The 12,863-nt window shown below is 40.9% G+C and overlaps 1 protein-coding gene across 8 annotated transcripts in view; it reads right to left on the reverse strand.

The window, feature by feature from the left end:
• LOC142436679 (thyrotropin-releasing hormone-degrading ectoenzyme-like) overlaps positions 1-12,863 on the reverse strand; it is a 508,970-nt gene that overhangs the window by 408,231 nt on the left and 87,876 nt on the right. For all 8 annotated transcript variants that reach the window (XM_075540180.1, XM_075540179.1, XM_075540184.1 and 5 more), the window contains exon 2: positions 5,226-5,352. In XM_075540180.1, coding sequence (XP_075396295.1) covers positions 5,289-5,352 — 64 coding nt within the window. In that variant the 3' untranslated portion in view covers positions 5,226-5,288. The remainder of the gene's footprint in view (positions 1-5,225; positions 5,353-12,863) is intronic.

Genomic DNA, 12,863 nt, shown 5'->3' on the forward strand with positions numbered 1-12,863 from the left:
ATGAGTTTGAAAATGTTTCCAAGAATGGAATCACAGATTTGACTAATGTATTAAGTATAATGGATAATACTTTGAAGGTTAAAAGGTTGTTTTGTAAAAAAATTTAAATGCATAGCTTAGAAAAAAAAACCTGGGTTATTTTTGGATACCCGCTTGAATGTTGTCATCAAGTCGGTGCTGCACAGTAACCCTATGCACATTGGAACAAAGCACTCGTCTCCATCCCAGCGTCACGCCTGTCCTTCACTTTGAGCTCACTGTTGCAGTCACTGCCAATCCCTCTCTCTCATTGAGGGCCTTCCTTCTTTACATTGCTGCTCCACTTTACCAAGCATGATGGACTTCTCCAGGGACCGGTCTCTGCTGATAATAAGTTCCAAGTATGTGAGACAAGGTCTTACCATCTTTCCTCTAAAGAGCGTCTGGCCGTCCTTCACCAAGATAGACCAGTTTGCTCTTTTGGCAGTCCGTGGGACTTTCATTCTTCTTTGCCAACACCGTAGCTCAAATGCAGAGAATCTTCTTCTGCTTCCTTATCCAATATCCAACTTTCACACGCACAAAAAGTCACTGAAATACCATGGTTTCTGTCCGCTGTACCTCAGTCCTCAAAGTGACCTTCTTACTTTCCAATACTTGAAAGAAATTTTATGCAACAGATTTACATAATTCAATGTGTTGCTTCATTTCTTGAGTGCTGTTTCCATGAGTGTTGATGATGAATCCCAGCAAGACGAAATGCTTGCCAACTACAATCTTTCTGTTTTTCCTAATGTTACCTATTAGTCCAGTTTTGAGAATCTTGGTTTTCTTTACATTGAGTTGTAATCCATACTGAGGCTGAAATCCTTGATTTTTAACAACTAGAGCTTTAAGTCCTCCTGTCTTTCAGCCAGCAAGGTGTGTCATCTGCATATTGAAGGTTGTTAATAAGCCTGCCTCCCAATCCTGATGCTGAGTTCTTCACATAATCCCGTTTCTCTGATGATTTGCTGTGCAAACAAATTGAGTAAGTAGGACAAGAGGATTCAATTCTGACACACGCTTTTACTGAATTTTAAACCAAGTAGTAGTCCCTTGCTCTGTGCACACAATGTCCTCTGGATCCATGTACAGGTTTCACATGAGCATAATAGGTAGTTCCTGTTCTTCTCAAGGTAATCCATAGTTTGCAGTGATTCATACAGTGGAATCCCTTCACATAGTGAATGAAACACGCTGCACAACAGCTGGTCTTCTCTGTGTTAAGCCAAATCCATCTGATTTCAGCAATGATATCTTTTGTTCAATATCCTCTATTGAATCTGGCCTGAACCTCTGGCAGCTCCAAATCAATGAACTACTGCAACTGTTGTTTACTACTTCAGCAAAATATTGCTTGCATCTGATATCAAGGATAATTTTCTTATTCTGTTGAGTCACATTTATTTGGAATGATTATAAATATGGATTTCTTCCAGTCAGTTGACAAAGCAGCCATCTTCCAAATTTCTAGAGGAGTGCTACCAGTGGTTCATCACTTTGTTGAAACATTTCAATTGATATTCTATCGATTCCTGAAACCTTGTTTTTGGCTAATACTTTCAGGACAGCTTGGATCTATTCCTTCAGTGTCATTAGTTCTTAGTCACATGCTACATCTTGAAATGGACAAATGTTGATTAGTGTGGTTCAATGACTGTGTATTCCTTCTTTCAATGCTTTCTCCATCATTCAATATTTTGCAGATAGAATCTTTCAAGATTGAAACTGAAGGCTTGACTTTTTTAATAATGAGTTATTTCAGTTAAAGATATGCCAACTATGTTCTTTCTTTTTGGTGTTCTAACTCTAAGTCTTTGCACATTTAATCATAATAATTTATTTTGTCTTCTCAAGCTGTCCTTTGAAATTTTCTGTTCATCTCTTTGTGTCCATCATTTCTTCCATGTATTGGGCTAATTTTTCTACTACCCTAAGTCCTTTGCTCAAAAACCATTTTCCCAATGGTGTCTTCTGTGATTTCCCATTTAAAAACCTCAACACCTTATTAGACATAACCAAACACTTATTAGCAATGGTTAGGGTGACATAGGTAATTCATGAAGGCGATGTTCTAAGGCCTACTTTGGTGAGTAGAGATTGAGGCCTGAAAAACTCATGTGGCCATCTAGGGTACAATTACTGGTCTCCTTTGCTCCCCCACTGGGAGGAGAGAAGACTGATAAAAATAGAAACTCTCATGGAAACAATTAGTCTAATAGTTGTATGGGGCATGCACACATCAGCCTTCACATCCATGAAACACAAAGCACTAGGTGGCGCCTGGCTACCACTTCCACCTGCTATGGAAAGGCTTACACAGAAGGCTCGGGTAGAGCAGAGGAGAATACAGTACAGATTCCAGAATCACAAAAGAGACCGGGCTCACAGGCTGGAGAGAGACTGGTGGCACCCTGAAGTCTATGATCCTTAGTCACTCCTCAGGTCTGTAACTGGACTCACCCTTGTAGTTCACGTTTCAGTCACACATCAGACAGGTCTCAAAGAGGGATAACAGCGCTAGTGTGGTAGGCACACCTGAGTATAATCAACCAATTAAGACCCAAAGGGCAGCATTTCCCCAAGGACAAATTTCAGAGCATTCGAAAAGAAGCATGGATGGGAACGGGTAACAGAAAGGAAGTACATATGTGATGGTACATGAGATGAAACAAAATGTGTTTAATTGTTGAAAAAAACTGATGATCTGCTCTGTAAACCGTCACCCAATTCACAACAAAATCAATTTACAAAAAGAAAAAAGTAAAACAAGTAAAAATATGAGCTTCATCTACAGTGCCACACACACACACTTTCTATTCATCCTTTCTGCCTTTGCTAACCCCAAGGTCAGCAGTTCAAAATCACCAGCCACTCCATGGGAAAAAGATGAGGTTTTCCATTCCTGTAAGGAGCTCCAGTCTAGGAAACCCACAGGGGCATTCTACCCTATCCTACAAGGTCGCTGTGAGTCTGCATCAATCTTATGGCATTGAGTTGTTTTTGTTTTGTCTTTTAATCTGTAGCTGATAGGCTATATATTTTACTTAATGATTTAACTTGCCTCAAATTAATAGGTTTTAAATATTAGTATAGAATGAAGTTTTGCATTTTTTATCCACAACTCTATGGCTATCAGAAAGTTAAGTGTCTACAACAGGTGAGTGACCCAACGAACACCTGCAGAGGAAATGAGAGGAGGAGGGAAGGTCGAAGAGAGGGCAGGAAGGGAAGATAGGTAAGGGAAGAGAGGATGGGTGAAATAGACTCTATAGTAAGACAGCCACAGCGAATACCCAAAACGAGTCTGCCTGGGTCATTCATAAAAACCGAGTTGATTCCAAAATATTCCTTTTTTGAAAATACAATTCACAATGTATAACAAAAGCTAAGACTTTGTCAAACTACTTCTGCTTTTACCAAACTTTATGTAGGATTTTATATAGAAAATGTACTTATAATGTCATTAACAGACATATGAAAATATCTATAGAATGCATAGAAACTGAGAGAAATTTTACAAAGCACATGGGCTGTGATATCTTCCCAAGATAACACTGACTGTGCCGGGGTAAAGTCAAATCATTCCATGCCATACACCCTAAAGTATGTTAGCGAGTCACCATCACAGTGAACAGCGTCCATTTCTACAGAGAAAGCGTACATGGTTCGGCTGGGAGTGAAGCAGAGGAGCAGAAATGCTCCCTGCTGCAAGCTGACAGTTACATGGGACCCCTGAAGTTTTAAATTGAGTTCCTCTGCTAATTACCGGCCTGAAAGAGACAAAGAATGATCCACATTTTATTCTCTGCTGAACTTGCAACAAGCACTCGTGAATGGGACATTAGGGTCAAGCTGGGAAGCTCCAGTTTGTTTGACCGAGTACAGAGCATGGTGTCACCTCCCGCGCAAATAAGGTCAGGTACACCTCCCTGCCTTGGGTTCCCACCAGGGAGATGTCAGTGTAACCGGGGCTAACTGAGGACTTGAGAGAGAGGATAAAACAAAAACGCAAACAAAACAGAAAACAAAAAATCACGTTGCCTATGGATTTGAAGTTCTGTGTTTTAAAATGAATTCAAATGTGTACAATCTCATTCTTTTCCATCACATGCTACACCTAGTGGTAAGAGTGTCAACTATTCTGTCTATTTTCTAAACAGCTCATTGTATGACCAGTAAAGCTACACAGCAGGCAGGTACTTTAATGAAACAGGCCTATTCTCTGGGGACAAGAACCTGTGGTTGAAACGCTAGCACTGTGATCATGAAAGCACTTTGTTCTTGCCAATGAGCAATACTTTTGATGTGGATCCTGATCAAAAATCCCCTTGGGAAGGAAAAACGTGTAGCGGTGGGGAGGGGGGAACAAAGGAGTGTTGTGATGTGAGATTTCAAAACAGATTTTCTCAGAAGAAAAAATACCTTCAGCATTCAAAATGGGTATGCATTCTACCTTTCTGGAAAGTCATAGAATGACGTTGCCAAAGCAGCCTCATTGAAGTTAAAGTAATAAAAGTAATTAATTTATTCATTCAACCAACAGTGTTGAGTATACTACTTTCGTGCATGGAAGAAACATAAGAACACTCGAGAACACAATCCCATGACCAGTGCAATTTCTTTCTCTCTTCTCTTTATTTAACTTACTATAACTCGGCATCCAACATGTGGCTGAATGAAAAAAACCTAGGGGCAGCTTACACACTGTAGCCCGGCATGTGAGAGTTAGGAAACAAGCACTAATCAATGGGCACCTCCTCATAGTGTCACAGTGAAGACTTTGGGGAATCACAGAGAATGTGTTTGACATCCCAGCTCCTTCATTTAATGGCTGTCTGCAGGAATAGGAAACTTCATGGTCTCAATTTCCTTAATATAAAAAATAATCGTGTAGCAGTGCCTACTGTACACAGTAGTTAAGAACATGAAGTGTGACACTGCCAAGAACCTTTTACGCATGTTTTTAACAAAGTAGAATTATTTTGGCTATCTTTTAAAATGCTAAACCTACATCAGTTCTTAAATAATTATACACATACTTTGTGGCAAGAATCCAGAAGCACCAAACTTTATTTTACCTCTTGTGAAATCATAGCCTCTAAAAATATAACCCTTAGACTGTTCATGCGTCCTAAGCATCTTAACCAATAAACTCCACCTTCAAGGAGCCCTTCTGAAAAAATAAACAAGAAAATTCTTACCGAGTTTTGGCAAAGAATAGGGCACTTTAAAGTAGTCTTCATAAAACTCAATTAGTCTCTTTGTTATATGGAGGGCGTAGTGCCCGGATCCTCTTCTGATGGCGTCGGGTCTTGCATACAACCGCACCTAAAACATATGCAGACGCAGCACTTTAGCCTTTTGGTCTCAAGTTGTATCTATCGTGCAAATATGAACCTACACAAATTACTTCAAGGACTACAAAAATTAAACAATATCCTTTGTCCATTATATCAAGGCACTTTGTAATTGAAAGAATCAAACTACAACAATTGAAGTAACCAAGGTGAGCAAGTTACAATTTCCTCCCTTTGCAAGACGACAAAGAGAACAATTCTATACCTTGCTTCAAAATAAATATTCAAAGTGATCACTTATGTGCGCCTGTTAGAGATTTGAAGGTATGGTGGATTAATATAATGGGTCCCTAACGATGCTGAAAATACTCAGGATACGGTGGCTCAGCAGGAGAGAAAATTCATGGTTTGTTAAAGACATATTATAACAAACTTTGAAAGTATTACTGAGCAGGGCAGAAATATAATTTATGCCCCCTTCTTTTCTTTGGAAAAAACCTGTCTTGTTCCCAATCTGCAAACCAGGGATAGAAAATTCTTGCCTGGACATCAACAATCCTCATTCTGGTGGGCACTCTGCAAGTGCTCCTGGCTCAAACCCAGCTGAACATCATTCATATTCCAGCACAATCTGGACCCTTAATATGGATTTTAAATCAAGCACTGTATATTATCTAGTCCTCAGCCAAGAAGGATCCTAAGGCAAGTAACATAAAACTGAACAAAACTAACAATTGTACAGAAAAGGCTAAAATGAGATTAGTTTCCCTAAAGCTTTCATAAAGCTATCCAGCATCCTTCTTTCCAAAGGCTAAGTCTATTTTTCACAGATGTGGTCCCTAATCCTCATATCAATTGTGTGAATAAGAAATGTGTATTTTGTACAGCAGTGGAGAGCAGTGTCCTGGGAGTTGGATTTTAGTCCAACTCTGCCACTAAGAACGTGGGATGCTGGTGAGCAAATTACTTAACCTGCTTGGGTCTCAAATGTTCTCATTTATAAAATAAAGGTGTTTGCCACCAGATAGTTCTACAGTGTTTTTCAATTCTAAAACACCTATTCCCAATCCCATTTTACAGATAAAAGGATTTATTATTTTCTTACTGGTGATTTTCCCAAATCAGTATAAAATATTTTATTTAGTATATGTAAATGGATATTTATGTTCATAAAGACTACAAAGGAAAACTGTAGTCCATGTGTAATGGTTAGATCTTATACTAACTTGGTACTTTTGTGGAGGCAGGGGTGGAGTCAAACCTGTCAATCATGTAGTCGCCTAGTGACGCCTCCTTGGGGGCGTGGCTTTTTATAAGCGAACAGCAAGAACTTCTTTCTCAAGCCCGCCGCCTTCCCTGCTTGCCAAGATTGTGTCTGCCTCTAGCGTCAGCCCCATGTGGACTGCAGACCCTGCATGTTTCAACACCCTGCCATTTCCCACCAACCCTGGATCCACAGGACTCTGCGCCCACCTGTGATCCCCCTGCTTCCGCTAAAGGTACTTGTTCTGTTTCATCCGCCTGCCTCAGCTGGGATGCATTCTTGATGTGAAATTGTTTCTTGATATCAAGGGTTTTTTTTTTTCTGATTTCAAATCCATAAACAATCTATGTCATTGGTTTTGTTTCTTTAGACACCCTAGCCTACCCCATCGCAATATAACACATGATTGTACAGGTGACTCTTTACCATCTATATTAAAAGGAGAGAGAAGGGAAAACCAAAGCAGCTGCTCTTAAGTCAATTCTGAAGCAGCAGCTCGATATGTCCCAGAGCAGACCCGCTCCATAGAAGTGTATCACGGTAATTCGTCTGGAAGTCGTTCCTCGGGACTTCCTTCAACAGAATTTCTGGGTAGGGGTGAGCCAATCGCAAACTATCTGTACAGTCAAGATATAAGTACCTCAGGCACTTCCTGTTCTTGAGACAGCTGGGCAAGGAGCTCCCCTAGTCAATTGCTCTTGTTTTGGGACTCTCAGGTGTGAGCAGTTAGGAGTAAAATCACTAAAACGGAGCAATAGGGACATCAAATAGGGAAGGGGATCTAGCCTATACAACAGCAACTGTCATAGAAACTAATTCACTGTCAACAGATATTTAATTAGCACGTGCTCGGTGCCATAATAATCCGAGAAGTGGTGGACTGCTCACAAAAAGGTCAGTGGTTCAAAGCCACCAGCTAACTGAGAGGTCACCACTTCAAACTCACACTTCAGGAGCAGCATGAGGCCATCTGTTTCCATTGAGGTTTACAGCCTCGGAAATTCTAAGGGACACTGCCTGCCTCTCTGTCCCGCAGGGTCACTATGAATCAGAATTACTCAATGGCAGTTGGTTTAGTTTTTTGATTATTTTTAATAGGGATGAAAAAGACTACAGGAGGAGCAGGTGTGCATGTGTGTGTGAGAGATTGAGAGAGAGAAATGACTCAATGGCAGTGGGTGTTTTGTTCTTTGGGGGGAATTTTGTACCATGGTCAAGGCTAAGTATTTTTTATTTAATGATGAAGAAAACATGGTCTCTAGTTAAATGAGGTACAAAGCATTAAGGTACAAAGATCAGAGATAATATAATCATCATTATTAAAAAGCTTAACATATATTCAGTAATTTAGTATTTGTATTTTTTAGTTACATTATTTTCATATCAACTTGAAGATATGAAAATGTAGGGGTGGAGTCCAGTCTGTCAATCAGGTCACAGCCTGATGATGCCTCCTGTTGGGCATGGTCTTCTCATATGAAGGATCCTGGGCGCTCTCTCTCTCTCTCTCTCTCTCTCTCTCTCTCTCTCGCTCGCTCTCGCTCTTGCTCTCGCTCTCTCTCGCTCTCTCTTTTTCTCTTCCCTCTGCCTTTACCCTCCTGCTGGCAAGCCACTCAGAGACCTTCCAGAGCCCTGTGATGCTTCTACCACCATTTGATCCACAAGACTTGTCACCTACCAGCCTGTGATCTTCCTGCATTTTGCATCATGGCTTGCAGCTGTGTGAGTCTGAAGAGGAATTTATGGACTAAGATCAGACTTACAGACTAGTATTGGACATAAGGACTTTATCAGGACTATACTGGGATATTTTATTTATGCAGAATTACTTCTTGATATAAAGCTCTCTCTTACACATATATGAGTGTCCTTGGAATCCACTCTGTCCAGCAAACACATTGTACAAGTAACATTTTCCTGTGATATAAATGGCAAATGTATCATGAGAAAAATATATAGCTTTCAGAAGGTTTGAAATGAAGTAACTAATAAATTCAAGTTAAAACTATAACTAGGACCACTACAAAATGACAGAGTAAGGGTCACTGATTTTAATCTTAAGCACCATCACCAATTTTGGTAAAAATGCAGCTATTTCTATCAATCAACTCCACCAGTCTGTCAAGCTATCTGCAGGACCAGACAAGAAACGCATGATTGAGTCAATCTGGTTGTTAAGAATTGATGGAAATGATCCAATTCCAGGTGAGGAAATAAGACATAGAAGCAGTGTCTTCATTTATTCATTCCAACATGTATTGCATGCCTGCTGTGTACCAGGCACTTTACGGGAGCCTACAAATAAAACAAGACCACAGAGTGCGTAGCCCTCGAGGTCTGAAGTTTGAACTCACCAGCCGCTCCAATGGAAAAAAGATAAGTTTTTGGTTCCTGTAAAGATTTACAGCCTTGGAAACCAAAAGTGGCAATTCTGCTCTGTCCTATAAGGTCAGTGTGAGTCAGAATTGACTAGATTCATACCATGCACTTCATAGCAGTGCCTAGATGTTGATAAGTAATGGCATGGATTAAGTTGTGTATCCTCAAAAGATGGGTGAGCTTGGCTGGATCATGATTTCCTGTATTGTGATTTTATTACTCCCCCACTTCGTGATCTTCTATGTATAGCTGAAGCTGGACTAGGTCATGGTGATGAGGATTATGTTATGTTTGTTGTGTCACCGAGGCAGGATTCAGTGGGAGGCAACAGCCCTAGTCAAGATAAGGCCCCTCGTCCAGTGTCAGGAGAATCCTCCGGGGAGATAAGAAGAGAGAGAGAGAGGACCCTCCCCACCACAGTGAAAGAAAAGCCAGCAGAGTGTGTCTTTTTCACCGGGATCCCTGCCCTGAGAGCCTAGATTCAGGGAAAGAGGGATGTCCATACAGATGGAAATCTCCAAGGAATGCCAAGCCCACAGATGCTGAGGGCAGACAAGGACTTTGTCTTAGAGTCAACAGAGGAAGAAAGCCTTCCCCTAGATCTGGCATTTTGAGTTCTGACTTCTAGCCCTGAAACCATGAGAAAATAAACGAACTTGTCAAAGCCATCCCGGTGCTTAAGCTGTGTTGTAGCACCACTACTCTTCACGGCATCTTAAATGACACACAGATTAACAGCAAAAGGACAATATGAACATCAAAAGGGCATCTTTTGCTTTTCCTCTCATTCCAACAGATCAACTGATTAATCTCTTGTCCAAGGCCAAGTCCTTATTCCATCCCCTTTTACTTGAACAAAGACGTCACTGCCAAAATGCCTTCCCCGTTTCCTGCATCACCAACTGATGCCTGCCTCCTGGATCATTCTCCTCGGTAGGCACATACTCTGTTTTGTCTCCTTTGTTAAAATTAAAAACCGAAAAACCCTTAACCTCTGTTCCTCCAATTATTGTCCCATATTTCCATTCCCTTTTATATCAATGATACTCAAAAGAGTTTCCTATATTATAATAAACAACATAAAATGTAATATGAACCAGCATGAAAGTGGGCATATAATATAGAGACAATTATAAATGGGGTGTTTTGAAACGTATATCCCCTGCTTTTAAGTTGCTCATGAACTACAACCAGGCTTTTTTTTTTTTTTAATTTTAACAATTTATTGGGGCTCATACAATTCTTTTCACAGTTCATTAACCAGGCTTTTATACCCAGAAAACCAACACTAAATCCAATGTCACTGAGTTGATTCCAACTCCATGTTGGGTTTCCAAGGCTGTAAATCTTCAAGGGTGCAGAAAGCCTCAACTTGCCTCCATGAAGCAGTTGATGCATTTGAAGCCCTGACACTGTGGTTGGTAGTCAGCCCAAAGCACCACCTGGGCCCCCAACAGTCTACCAGAACTAGACGCACCAAAAGTACCCTACTAATGACTTCACAATGCATGCTTGCCCTGTCAGCAGTGCTTGGGACAGGCGATCATGTGTTCTCTTTGAAACACTTTTGTTATTTGACTTCTATTCCCACTTAAGCACTCCCAAGTTTGGCTGGCTCCTCCTCTTTCTTCCCTCAATGGTAGAGAGATCCGGATTGCAAGCCATAGGCTCCTTCCACAGGCTGTCTACACTTAAGATCTTGCTAATCATATATCATATCTAGTTTTCAGATATTAAAACTGAAGACTTTCCCTACAATTTCAGATTTGTAAATGCAGCTGCCAACTGATACCTCCACTCAAATATCTATCAGTCATATTAAAACCAAACCTTGATACCTTGATATCTGTCTCTCTCTCTCTCTCTCTCTCTCTCTCTCTCTCTCTCTCTCTCTCTCTCTCTCTCTCACACACACACACACACACACACACACACACACACACACATCCTGCTTCTCCTATAGTCTGTTTCATCCTGTTTAAAACTAATCCAAAAAACAAAGCAGCCACTGTTGAATCAATTCTGACTCATCGTGACACTGTAGGACAGAGTCAAACTACTTCCAGGATCTCCAAGACTGTGAACTGTACATGCTGACAGAAAAAAAACGCATCTCCTCTGTCCCTGGGAGTAGCAGGTCAGCTCCCACTGCAGACCTACCTAAAAGGCTTATTAGTGTTGTGCTTAACCATAGTTAAGTGCATGCAGCAGGACAATGGTACACTTACCCACTCTATGACATTTCAAAGTTTGCATAGACTGGCAATAGAAAATAATAAAAGAAATCTGCATGCAACTTTCAGATATGTCTCTTATGAAAGGCATTTAAAACAATCAGGCAGATAGCCGTGAATCTAAACCAGCCAAAGACCATAAGCTGGAGCTCTTCTGACCCCAGCACTTTAGTAACAATGAAGATAAATCACAGCGTCAGTAAAGGGAGATAGAATGCATGTCAGTCTTGGCTCCATGGAAAAGACATATGAGACACACTCGGGGAAACTAAATTTACACAGTCTCCAGAATGAGCATCAAGGAGGGAAGCTGATCACACTCTATAAATACCACCAAGGTAACACCATAAATAATTAAGGAGAGGAAATATTCGTCATCTCTGAAGGAGCTCTAAAAATGAAGTTTTAGATTTACTTCTCTATTCCCACTTCTTGGCATCAAAACAGCTTTGTGTTGAGAGTTGGTTGCTCCTGCCCAGGACATATTGGCGCAGAAGAGTTGACATGTGGCTATAGTTACTCAGCCCTGCATAAGAAGAAGGACTCTCCTTTGTCCCACAGACCATACAGCTCAGACCCCCCAGCAGTGGAGGGATTAGACCTCTGCCAATCAACACTTCTGAAGCATGCCTCTAACCACCCCAGGGAGCCAGTGTCCAACCCTCCTAAACACAAGAAAAAGAAATTGGATTTGTGGCTTCTCAAAAAGTTAAAAATGAGGGGTCATAGGGAAGAGATGAGTCAGTCAGGGTGCAGTGTGGCACCAATGAAACACACAACTTTTCTCTAGTTCTTTGGTGTTTCCTTCACCCCACTATCATGACCTCAATTCTACCTTACAAATTGGATTAGACCAGAGCATGCCAACTGCTATAGATAAAAGCCCCAAACACAGGGAATCCAGGATAGATAAACCCTCAGGGCCAACAATGAGAGTGGCGATACCAGGAGGATTAGGGGATAGTGGGGGAAGAAAGGGGGAATCAATCACAATGATCAACAAGAACCCCCTCCAAGGGGGACAAATAATGGAAAAGTGGGTGAGGAATGATGGGGGACAAGGTAAGATATGGAAATAATAATCTATAACTTATCAAGGGTTTGTGAGGGTGGGTGCGGAGGGGAGGTAGGGGAAGAAATGGGGAGCTGATATCAGGGGTTCAATTGGGAATAGAATGCCTTGAGAATGATGGTGGCGGCATATGTGCAAATGTGCTTGGCACACTGGATGAATGTATGGATCGTGATAAGGGATGTAAGAGTCCCCAATAAAAGTATTTTAAAAAATGCAATGACCACATAAGACAGCAATTCCACTCCTAGGCATATGTTCAAAAAATTAAAAGCAGGACACTGATACTTATATACCAATGTTCATTGTAGCATTAGTCATAATAGTAAAAACTCGAAACAACCAAAATGCCTGTCAACAAATGAATGGATAAGCAAAATGTCTGTGCATACCTATGAAATCTGCTGTCATCTACGCTGGCTCATGGGGACCCCGTGGATGTCAGAGGGGAAGTTTGTTCCATAGAGTTTTCCATGGCTGAAATTTTACAGAAATAGACTGGCAGGGTTTTCTTCTGCAGAGTTTCTTGATAATTTCAGACAGCCAGCCTTGTAATTATTAACTGACAACTATGTGTCTCACCCAAAGAAGGT

This window comes from Tenrec ecaudatus, unplaced genomic scaffold (genome assembly GCF_050624435.1).
Source record: "Tenrec ecaudatus isolate mTenEca1 unplaced genomic scaffold, mTenEca1.hap1 Scaffold_540, whole genome shotgun sequence".
Taxonomy (NCBI): domain Eukaryota; kingdom Metazoa; phylum Chordata; class Mammalia; order Afrosoricida; family Tenrecidae; genus Tenrec; species Tenrec ecaudatus.